Below are 12,820 nucleotides of genomic sequence, written 5' to 3'. Positions count from 1 at the left end.
TTTGAAACTTGGCAACTTACCCCCCCCCCTGAGATGTGGACGGTCAACATGAGGGCCCCACAAGCCCTCATGTTGTCTCCTAATGGATGTTTATCTGATGATGGTTAAAGATATTATCTTATGGAAGACATGAGAAATGGACCATAAAACACCTAATCACCAACACTTTCAACATCACTTTTCCATAACACATTTTCAAAACTCTTATCTTCTTCTCCTTGCTCCCAACTCTCGGCCACTCCATCATCACTATCACCATCCATTTCCAATCAATTTCCAACAAATCTAAGGGTGTTCTAAGGAGAATCAAGCATATTTAGGAAGGTTGCAAGCTAGAGGAGTTGAAGGACCACCTTGAGGAGCTATTAACCACCACTTTTCTTCTTCATCTTTCATCTTGTTCATCCCTAGCCTTTGAGCTAGTAGTAAGTGTTCTTGATCATGTTTTACATCTTATTTTAGTGGTTAAAGTAGACATGTAGCTAAAAATCTAAAGATCACACCAAAACAAGAAGATGAACATAAGAATAAAACTCAAGATCATAAGGATCTAAGTTGTTTAATGTATGCGATGAAATTGTTTGTTGATTTCTTGAGTGTATGGTGTTAGACACCACATAAAAGCTTGCTAGATGATGATTTAAAACATGATCTAGCAAGTATGAAGATGGATCTTGAAAGATCCATGTTAATCATCCTTTATATTAAGTATGAACTTGAAAATAAACATGATTTTCTGAAGAATGATGGTTCCTACAAGTTGTAGATTATAAAAGTATGGGATTTCAAACATAAAAGTTTCAAGAAAACAAAAGTTTACTTACAAAGAAGATGGTTTTGAGTTTTGAAAGGAAATAAACTTACTTTATGTGTGAAAATGAAACTATTAATGTATAGAAGACAAGAAAAATTCAAGCAAATGAGTTTTTGTAAAAATGAGTTACAAGTTGTGAAGATGGAATTTTTGTAAAATGATTTTTATGAATTAAAAGTCATGTTTTTGGTGTTAATAAATCATGTTAAACACCATGTTAAAATACTAGAAAATTTTATAAAACTTCAAGTTCATGCCTTCATGTAGAAATAAGTTTTATGGCATAAGGTAAGTGTAGTGTTGATATTGATGATTATTGATGAATTTTTGAAGAAAAAAAATGATATGCTATAAAGCATGGAAACCTCCATTTTCAAAGGAAACCATGGCAAAATTTTTGTAAAAATTTAACACTTAGAAAAATATGTTTAAACAAGTGTTTACAAGTAATTTCGGATCATGGTTTTAAGTATAAAATTATCATAGATTTTTGGTATTAAAATTACAAGTATTGGAGGTTGATTTTCAAGAATAAAAATGACTAAGTATATATTTAGGAAAATATTTATTTAGAAGTCACAAAAATTATGTGCTCTGTGTATATTATTTGTATTAGTTATACAAAAATTAGGAACTTGAAAAATAATATACCACACCAAAATACCAAAAATTATAATTTGAAGTATTACAATAATTACAAGAAAATAAATACATAACTTACATAAAAATATTGGACGATTCGGACGATGGACACCTTGGACAAAATATATAAGTATTCCGGAAATATAATTCGTATCTTGACAAGCTTGGTAAACGGTACCCTCAAAGCCGAACAAATGACAAAGGATGTATTCTTACAATTATTATGAAAATATATCATATTTTGTCAACTTGAAAATATATTATTTTGAAGTATAAAAAATATATATTTTCATAAACAACTCAAAAATATATTATTTTGGTGAAAACTAAAAATATATATTTTTCTAATTTTGATCTTAAAAATATATTATTTTTAAGATAAATGTGAATATATACATATTTTACAAAGTAAAATTATAGATATTTTTCTATAAAATTTTCTTAATATATATATATATATATTAAGAATATAAAGTTGGTGATTTTTATTTGTGCAAAACAATATTCGGGAAAAATTTTACATAAATTAAGTATGAAATACTTAATAAATACAAGAAAATACGTATTCCTATATGAATAAATACATACCGACATACACTACCAACACTTGGTAAAATGCCCATATACAAGTATTATGCATAAATATGAAAATGCAAAATAACATACACATAATACAAGTATACCTATACTTGAAAATACGTATATGGGAACCGTATGACAAAATAAGTTAAAAATATATTATTTTTAACAAAACCCCTGAATACTCGTATGAAAATAATTTAAGTTAGAGTATAATTATTTTAACTGATATATTAAAAATTTGAAATTATATATAATTATAAAAATTATATATATACACCATATACCGAAAGTCAGGGTGTGACATTTGGAGAGCTCGAAATGCGACGGTTTTTGACAAAGTCTCGTTTAATGTCATTAAAGTGGTAGAAGATATGAAAGAATACTCGTTTTTGTGGATCAAGCTTAGATCAAAATTTAGTGGGCTTGTACGAGACATGATCTTGTAATTTTGTTTCGACTTTCAGGATCTCCAGTTTTTTGCTGACCCCTTTGTTCTATTTTGTTTGTTTTAATAAAATAGCCGACGTTAAAAAATCTATTTAAGGATCGTTATTATTATTACCTACTCAAAAGACAACAACACTCCTTTGGAAAGTGATTGCTCACTACAGGGTCATGGTATTCATTAAGACAAAGATAGATGATCAAAATATGGGACGAATCAAAAATAAAAATACATAATAAAGTATTTTTACAAAGATTAAAAGAATATACTTTTCTTTGAAAACTTTAATTATTAATAAAGTATTAATTTATATGTTAGATATTATACATTTATATGACCTAAAGGTGAGAAGATAAATCAATATAACTAATATTTATTAAAGTTCTTTTAAACTAAAATTCAAATCCGTCGTGTTACTATTTATGATTCTATTTTCTAAATATTTTAATTTCATCATTTGTGGTTACTTAATTTGGTTTTGCATTTATAATTTGCTGTTAAACCATATTATTTTACACAAGAAATGGATTCTACTTGTTGAGAAATTTTATATATAATCTCATTATTTCTTTTCACACTATTTATACATGAATGAATGAATAATGTTTATATGCTAGTTTTTGCCCCGCCCGCGTTGCGGGGCAATAAGGCAAATATTTCTCTCTCATAACATGTATGTCTGTACATAGGGCAAAATCGGAATTATATTTTGAACAAGAGGTGAAATCATGATTTTAAACTGAAAGCAAAATCATAATTTTGAGCTAGGGGGGAAAACATAATTTTATTTTGAACTGTGGGAAAAACGTATTTTTGAGCTGAGGGCAGAATCATAATTTTGAGCTGAGGGCAGAATCATAATTTTGAGCTGGAGGAAAAAACAACATTTTATTTTTAACTGGGGGCAAAAACGTAATTTTAAACGGATGGCGAAACCATAATTTTAAACTGGAAACAAAATTAAAAAAGAGTTTTTGAACCGAGGGCAAAAACGTATTTTGAGCTAGGGCAAAATTATAATTTTATTTTGAGCTGGGGGCAAAAATGTAATTTTAAACGAAGGATGAAAGTGTAATTTTAAACTGGGAATAAAATTAAATAAAAAGTTGAGTTGATCCAATAGGGAAGTGACAGACAGCTAATAATTTTGAGCAAGGGAAAACATAATTTTATTTTGAACTGGAGGCAAAAACGTAATTTTGAGCTGAGGGCAGAATCGTAATTTTGAGCTAGAGGGAAAAACAACATTTTATTTTGAACTGGGGGCAAAAACGTAATTTTAAACGGAGGGTGAAACCGTAATTTTAAACTGGGAACAAAATTAAAAATGAGTTTTTAAATCGAGGGCAAAAGCGTAATTTTGAGCTAAGGGAAAAATTATAATTTTATTTTGAGCTGGGGGCGAAAACGTAATTTTAGGTAGGGGCAAAATTATAATTTTATTTTTTAGCTGGGGGCAAAACCGTAATTTTAAACGAAGGACGAAAGCGTAATTTTAAACTGAAAATCAAATTAATTTAAAAATGAGTTGGTCCAATAGGGAAGTGCCAGGCAGTATTCCTTTAACTTGGAAATGTATATGTAGGTAATACATATAAAAGAGAAACAAATACTTAGAGCATATGATATTGGAGGTTTTAAGTTTCACGGACTGCGAACATGAAAGAGAATGGGTAAAGAGAGAAGTCGTTTGATCAGACTTTAGAGCGATAACGGAAAGGTTTATGAGGACAAACTTTAGATAAGCTGATGTAAAGTCGATTATGACATGGTGTGTTGTTGGTGCTCATAGAGCAATCATCATACAAATTAGACCAAGAAACATAACTTTGATAGATAGGTGGGTGTCTTCATTGTGTGACTTCATTGTATAGAACAAAATAATTTGTGAAACATACTATGGATAAGTAAAAAGTATAAAAAAAGTTATTGGTAAAACATTCTAAATTATGTTTACAGAAATGCACGTAAATGTAAGTGAACTCATGCTTGATGACTAAGAATGGAAAGATCTGCCTTGAATGGATATGTAATTGTTACTAATAAATAACCAATAATATAAAGTTGTGACATGCTAATAAATCGTGTAATATCTTTGTAATTAGGCAAGGATACATAAATTATGATTAATAAATTATATATGTATAAAATCGATGATCTAACGTATCATGTCAATCAATAAAATATCATAATTTCTAAAGCTCAAGTTCAATGCCATAACTATTATTAATAGTGGATGTCTTTAAACACTAAACAACTTGACATCGTAAGAAATTATTTGGAAATATAAAAATGCAAATAAAAAAATGCAACAAATAGAAAAAAGAATAATAATATGTATATATTATATACGCGCATGAGAGAAATAATGAAAAAAAAATCCCAAAACAATAATTTGTTAACTTTCACGATAGTCATGAGGAATTACACGTGTATTAATTTCATCATACATTTAGGACCCATCGCATTAACCAACGAAAACGAATTGTGGAAAGCGAATGCTCACGGAATAAAACATTGACCGGGTCGAATATACTGAAAATACTCGACCCGACCCGTTAAACCACACCCCCCTCTCTCTATAAAATATTAAACTGCCAAATGTAGAAGCGCAAAACACGCCCAAAATCAGATATTAACAAAAAACCCTCATCAACTTTTATTTTTCGCTTAAAAATGGAAACTATCTGGCAGGAACAAAATCACCACGGCGGCGGTTTTCAGCTGCCGGAGAGTCCACGTAAGCCGATGGAGTTTTTATCCAGGTCATGGAGCGCCGCCGCGCTTCAGGTGTCAAAGACTCTACATTCTCCACTATCTCCGTTGGTTCCGAAATCTGATTTTAGTGAAACTGGTGAAAACTCCGGTGAAAACAACCGTTTCTCCGGCGTGGAGGCGGTGGAGGAACCGGTTGCCGCCACATTACTTTCTGGAAACACGTTTTCTTTTGCGTCATCTGCTACTTCACAGCTTGTGCTTGAACGTATCATGTCTCAATCCGTGAGTTTGTTTACTGTAGATTACGTTTCATTGATTAACTGTGTTGATTTTCGTACTTTTTCGTAAAAATCACTCGTAAGGGATCTAATATTCTAATCCAACAACAACTATAGACCTCTTGATTTGGTGCTATGTGTAGGGGAGATGAAAAAAACATGATGATTTACGAAAGTAATATGAGACACTTAACCAAATTTTCATAGTTTGTAATGATTTATAGTTAGTGATCTTGTAACAATTTTTTTAACAGCAAAGAATCTCACGTGTAAATTCACCTTGCGTGGGGAATTTTCCAAGGTCGACTCCTTGACCGTCATGGGTCCGTCTGGAATCAGATGAAATCCGTAAACCCTGGCTTCCCTTCAGGTTCGAACCTGGGATTAGAGCCCCATTCGTCCCTTCACCTAGAAGCCCTTCGAAAATGACCCAAACAAAAATCGAACCAGCATCTCCGTTAGGGAAGACATGTCTTTTAACCAGTAGACCAATATCTTACAACATTTAACCTATAAACCTGGAAAATGATTTTTTTTTTTATTATTGATCTTTTAAGTAGCATTTAACCTAAAAACCTGGAATAATTAGGAAATGAATAGCGGGTCTTTAAATATAATAAATGATATTAACTAGAACTTAACTGTAGGAGAAACCAAATTGTTATTCATAAATGATATATTTTTATTTATTATATATTTTTGTTGTATTAACGTATAAATAAATGAATTGGGCCTGTGGGATAACAGGATATATCGCCGTTAGCATCAGGGAGGTTGTCACACAGTAGTGGACCATTAAATGCAACGCTCACAGAAGAAACCGACAGTCCTCCGATCTCACCTTCCGATGACTACGACGACGTCGTCAAGGTAAATACTAATAAATTCCTTCATTTAACTTTTTTCTTTAATTTATATGAATTATCCTAGATCCCAAAATGAAATAAAAAGTAAGTGTGACCACTTGTTTAATTTCTTCTTCATCATCCTTTGCTTTACTCTTTTTCAATGGGAATGGTTGCTTTTTGACCTGAAATGAAAATAATCTTTTTATTTTTGTATAATGGAAGACGAGGTAATTATTGTGATATGGTTGCTACTTTTGAATCTTGATTAAACAATGAGAGAGAGAGAGAGGAGGCGCCTTAGGGTATACGGGGCGCAATCGGGGAGGGAAGCGGTGAACCATTTCCCCGATCGGGAACACCGCCGCCATCCCCGCGGGGTCCCGAATCGGGGGTGAAGATGGGTGTGAGGTTACCGACGGAGAGAGGGGAAAGGTGGTGGGGCCAGCTTTGTTTCAACCAATCAGGTATTTTCTTTTTTTTTTTTTTTTTTTTTTTTTTTTTTTAAAAAAAACCCAATTCACCTAATAGGGGAGTGGCGCCATCAAATGGGGGTGTTAGGGGAGTTTAAGAGGGGAGTTGATGTGGCACACGGGGATTGGTTTGGCGTAAGAGAGTGCACTCACCTATTAGGTGTGCACCCCCTTCACCCTTATGACGTGAGTCTGTAAGTCTATGTATATGTATAGGAACCTCCGATCGCCGGCAGTAGCTTTTACTTTTTGATTCTTTAAGTCGACAAGACGTTAGGCCTATTTTTCTTTTTGGCTTCATTTTACACACCGGATCTCGGGAGGTCATTTTTTACTTTATATGATTTTTTTTAATATATTGATATGATGGTTTAGAGTGTAACACCTATAGTAAACATTAGAGATTGCTGGTTTGAGTTAGAGCAGTCTATGTAAAGTTTTCATTCGGGCAATCAAAAAGTTTTCTGTTGTAAATTGTAATTTCAGTACATATACCGGCACCAAATCGTACCACACCGATCGAATTTCGGTATCAATTCGGTACTCATTTTTGGTGTTTTCAGTACGATATTGTACGTTATTTTACCAGCCTTTTACCTTTGAATACCGTATTGGTACTCATTTTTGGTGATTGTCGGGGTCAGTACTTTCGGTACCGGTACGTTATGGTACCGAGCTCATCCGTAGTCATAATAGGCAAAAGAGCTAATATTGGTTGTTCTGAGGGGTCGATGTTGTGGTAAATAATTTTGTTTTTAGATAAATCTCTTCTTTAATAAATATTTATATAAAAGATACTTCTGACCGTTAAAAAAAAAGATATGATTGTTAAAAAAAAGGTATGAAATGATCATAGAGTTAAATTGTAAATTATGTGAATTTTACTTTATGGGAAAGACATAGCATAACTTCTTTTGATGAGCAATTGAATGAGAAAAATTTAAGGGAAAATTACCAAAGTGGCCGTTTGACCAAGCCATTTTCCAAAATAGCCATTTGACCGGGCATAATGCACCCTCCCATCAAAGTGAACTCCCATATTTATGCACCTTCAATCCAACCACCAGCTAGCCGACACGTGTCCCTGAAGCCTGAACCGGCTTTATGCCGCGTCGCCTGGCAGCCGAGCCGCTTCCCCCCCAAGCCAAGCCGCTTCGCAGAACACCTGCCAATATGCCGCTACCGCTATGCCCATTATGCCGCTACCGCTATGCCCAAGCCGGTACACCTGCCAATATGCCGGTTCACCTACAAATATGCCGGTACACCGCTACCCCCAAGCCGCTTCGCTGTATTTATGCCGCGTAAACGATATTTCTTAGTTTCTTGTGCATTTTTTTTAAGTAATTGTTAAAAAAAAAATTAATTAAAAAAACATAATGATACATGCAAATTAATAATAATAAAAGTTTCAAATCAAAGGATCTAACATAGCGGCGGAAAATAATTTATTAAAATATTAGTTTATTTAATTTAATAAAATATTAAATTATTAAATTAATAATTGATAAAAAATAAAGAGAAAAGAGATAAAAAATGAATTCCATTATTCACAATATTCAACCGAGTTATTAAATATATGGAGAGAAAGAGTATTTTGATATTTTTGGATTTTTTTTTTATATTTTTTGATATTTTTTTAATGTTTTTTTATATATTTTGATATTTTTTAAAAAATGCAACTGTCGCGGCTCGGCTTGTACTTTACGCGGCTTGGCTTGTAAATTAGGCGGCATGGCTTGTACTTGTGGGCAGGCGGTGAAGCGGCTTGGCTTGGGGGGAAGCGGCTCGGCTGCCAGGCGACGCGGCATAAAGCCGGTTCAGGCTTCAGGGACACGTGTCGGCTAGCTGGTGGTTGGATTGAAGGTGCATAAATATGGGAGTTCACTTTGATGGGAGGGTGCATTATGCCCGGTCAAATGGCTATTTTAGAAAATGGCTTGGTCAAACGGCCACTTTGGTAATTTTCCCAAAATTTAATGAAAGATAAGATATGGGAATCTTGATTAATAAAGGTGAGAAAAGACATAAGTAGTGTTTAGACAACTGTAAGGGTCAAGGTTGGACTTTAGAGTGTTTTTGGTGTTTGCTTTCATTTCTTTTTCTGGTTTAATTCTTGCCCTGTAATGATAAATGCAAGTACCCCTCTTTACTTGATGGCATCACGTGACTGATAGGACAATGGATACTTCTATGCCAAAATCATTTCCCAGGCCATATGGAAATAGTATGTCTCATTATTTATTTACTTACAGGAAACTGTTGTGTTATAATTATTAATTTGAATTTGAATGATGTGAGGAAGTATTTACTGTTGTGAAAGTGAACTGCTTATAACCTAGTTAAAACTGAACCAGTACACGGAACCAGACCCATAACCACGGTGCGGTTATGAGGCGGAGGCAATGTATAAGGGAGGGGTTGCTTGGGCTATATCCCTCAACTTCGTGTACGTAGTGTAAAAACATCTTTCAACTCCGTGTCCGTAGTGTAAAAACATCTTTCAACTCCGTGTCCGTAGTGTAAAATTTTTATTTTTTTATACAAATGATACCCCTGATCCCAAATTTTTTTTTTTTGATACCTTGGAATTTTTGGGCTAAATCCGTCACTATGCCAGTATAATATTTTAGTCGGGACCTCTCATACATATATGAAAATGTTTGTCAACAAATTTCAACTATATTAACTACTATACACCCCACGGAATATGTTTATAATTTTATTTTTTTAATTTTTAAAAGCAATATATATTTTTACTTATTACCATTTATATTGTTTATCTTGTTTTTTCGCTTTAGAAACTGTGTCATAATGGTTGAGATTGATAAGCTTTCTGTACATTTTTACCCTTTTTACTGTTTTTACCTAAGATGTACATGTTTCTAAAGTCTCTAGAACCGTGTTAGGAACTTAGGATAACTTTTACCCCCAACTTTTTTTACAGGTCTAATATTTTATTATTTTACCCACCTACAGCTGTACTTGTTGTTTTACCAGTCTTCCAAGACAGACAGACAGTAACTAATTTAAGATCAATTTTTTTCATCAACAAATTTGATGTTATTGAATTATCTTGAAAAGAAAGGAAACTACTATTACGGTACATTTTTTTTTTACTAATTCTACTGTTTTGGAATTGGTAAATTTTACATAAAAAAGAATATTTATTTAACTTAAACCTACTTTTTTTCGGGGATGGTGTCTTGTTTTATTTACCCTGTGCCAGTTTCTGACCATGTTCTTACAGTTTCTGTTTTTGGACAGTGTGAGTTCTCCACTCAGAGTGCTTGTTATATCCATCTCAGTTTTATTTTGTTTTATTTTCATTGGATTATTATTCCATTCCATTATATTATATTAGTCAAACATGTGAGGTTTAAATAAGTTGTATTTTTTTTGAACCGCAAATAATCTTTATATATATATATATATATATATATATATATATATATATATATATATATATATATATATATAGGATAAGGATCATGTGAGAAGTGATAGGCTAGTTGAGAAACTTGAGAAATATTCTGGACCACACATATATATAATAATAAAGAGCCAGTAAGCCGCTGGAAAGCTTACAAATAAGTTGTATTGGTCGAAACACGGTTAAGGTGTATCTCGTATTTGCAACTTATTAAATCGAGAAGAATATATTGTTAGTTTAAAAAAATTATACCAATAATAAAAACTTTAACTTGACTACACTATTGCTATATAATATACTTTAATCTTTTACGTGTTTGATACGTTATATGAGTATATGCCAATCGCTTATGGTACAAGTATCACATACTCACATCAACCGCTTTTTGCATATCGGAGTACTACAATAAGCGATTTTAGGTGTTGTTGATATAGTGAAAAAAATAGAAAATAATGTGTACAAACTATTAAGATCAATATTGCAAATATTTGTAAGTATTATCCCTTACACATGAGGAGAACATATTATTTGATTTGGGATATTACTTTGAATAGAAATGTGTTGTATTGTGTTGGACCATTAGTCATGCTATTTGACCTTTTCATATTGCTTTCAGCTGAACCAACAATCGACTTGTATTTAGAACTCGTACGGTAGTTAGTTTGCCTTTCCTAAGATAATTGTTAGATTTACATACATATGGAGGTCATGGTTTGCACTGTATTGCAGTATCTTCGAGCCAACAACACACTGCAGCCCCTGTTTGCCAATACACGAAGCGGCGGTTATGGTCCAGGTGGCAGCAGCACCCCTGCTGGAAAAACAGTGGGACGGTGGTTAAAAGAGAGAAGAGAGAAGAAAAAGGAAGAGACGAGAGCCCACAATGCCCAACTCCACGCGGCTGTTTCTGTTGCTGGTGTGGCTGCAGCCGTGGCCACAATTGCAGCCGCCACGGCAGCAGCATCAGCATCCAGAAAAGATGAGCAAACAGCCAAAACTGACATGGCTGTTGCCTCTGCCGCCACCTTGGTTGCGGCTCAATGCGTTGAGGCGGCAGAAGCCATGGGAGCTGAACGCGAACACCTTATTGCTGCTGTCAACTCGGCTGTTAATGTCAAGTCCCACGGAGATATACTCACTCTCACTGCTGCAGCTGCCACAGGTAAACATCTATCTTTCGACCCGTTTCATTTAAAACGATCCGTATAACACACAAATTGTCTCAATAACTTGTGTTTTTATATAGCTTTACGTGGGGCGGCGACATTAAAGGCAAGGGCATTGAAAGAGGTATGGAATATAGCAGCAGTTATACCAGTTGATAGAGGAATCAAAGTAAACAAAAATCATGGAAACACCAGTGGTTACTGTGAGGAGCTCCTACCCGAAGAAAACTTTCTCGGTATTTGTAATCAAGAGCTTCTTGCTCGAGGTAGCGAGCTTCTCAAACGCACCCGTAACGGTAAATATCCAACTTCTCAACATCTGCTACTCGCAAAATAATCAATAGCACATGTTTATAACATATTGGACACATAATGCAGGTGATCTTCACTGGAAAATTGTGTCTGTTTATATCCACCGGTCGGGTGAAGTGATGCTAAAGATGAAAAGCAAACATGTTGGCTCTACAATCACAAAAAAGAATAAAAGTAAGTGATTTCAACTTATAACGTTTAACTGATTATGCGTGTTAGTTACCACCACCTAATGGGCGCGAATATTTCAGATGTGGTGTTGGAGGTTTGCAAGAATATGCCAGCGTGGCCCGGGCGGCACCTGTTTGATGGCGGTGAGCAGCGGCGGTACTTTGGGCTGAGGACGGCTATCCGTGGATTGGTGGAATTTGAGTGTAGGAACCAAAGAGAATATGATATGTGGACTCAAGGGGTTTCGCGGCTTTTGGCGATTGTGGCCGAAAAGAAACTTAGTCGGAATGCATGAGATATTTAAGTGTTGTAAAGGACTACGGTGGTCTGGTTTAGTTGTTTTGTGGGTTTTAGAGAGTTTATAATTAATTATAAGGTTATAATAGGGGTTGTGTAATGAATTTAATAATATAAGATTGGTTGGTATTTTGGTAGTTATTGTGAAGGAATTCTTATATTTTATCACGTATTAATGGTTTAAGGATAATTGCCCCTTGAAACATCTCTTTAGATTTGTGTACAGCAAGTCCTGCGGTTAACATGACTCGTCTTAGGATTAATGTTAAAAGACTTGTCTTATGATTAACGTTATAAGATCCGCGTATTAGTAGTGCTTCAAAGGCCTAATCCTCGTGCGTTTGAATCAAATATAAGTTGTTAGTTAGATCGATCAATAAAGAACGAGTTTTGATTCCATCGTTTTGTTTACATGCGTTAACTCCTTTGGTTCCATTTCTCACATATTGCCGGTGTCAAGGCGTTCAATGTTGTACGCTTGGTGCTCTGCCACGGTGTGTTGATCCGAACCTCATGGATTCTGGACATTAGGCGTACTGGCTCTTATATGCTTTGATTATCTCATAGAGACATGATGGTTTACTCTTTCCATATTAAACCACAGGATACGTATTATTGATTCTATTGAATAAAGGATTACAAAG

General features: G+C 34.0%; 1 protein-coding gene across 1 annotated transcript; it reads left to right on the top strand.

Moving 5' to 3' along the window:
- Nucleotides 1-5,088: 5,088 nt before the first annotated feature.
- On the top strand, nucleotides 5,089-12,379 carry LOC110937006 (VAN3-binding protein). Its single transcript, XM_022179418.2, has 6 exons — nucleotides 5,089-5,483; nucleotides 6,227-6,349; nucleotides 10,960-11,392; nucleotides 11,477-11,692; nucleotides 11,775-11,882; nucleotides 11,960-12,379. The coding sequence occupies exons 1-6, from the start codon at nucleotides 5,160-5,162 to the stop codon at nucleotides 12,172-12,174; spliced, it is 1,419 nt and encodes a 472-aa protein (XP_022035110.1). The 5' UTR covers nucleotides 5,089-5,159; the 3' UTR covers nucleotides 12,175-12,379.
- Nucleotides 12,380-12,820: the final 441 nt, after the last annotated feature.

Source organism: Helianthus annuus, chromosome 4, assembly GCF_002127325.2.
Source record: "Helianthus annuus cultivar XRQ/B chromosome 4, HanXRQr2.0-SUNRISE, whole genome shotgun sequence".
NCBI lineage: Eukaryota > Viridiplantae > Streptophyta > Magnoliopsida > Asterales > Asteraceae > Helianthus > Helianthus annuus.
Note: the sequence above shows the minus strand (reverse complement) of the source record. Positions and strands in the feature narration are given on the sequence as shown.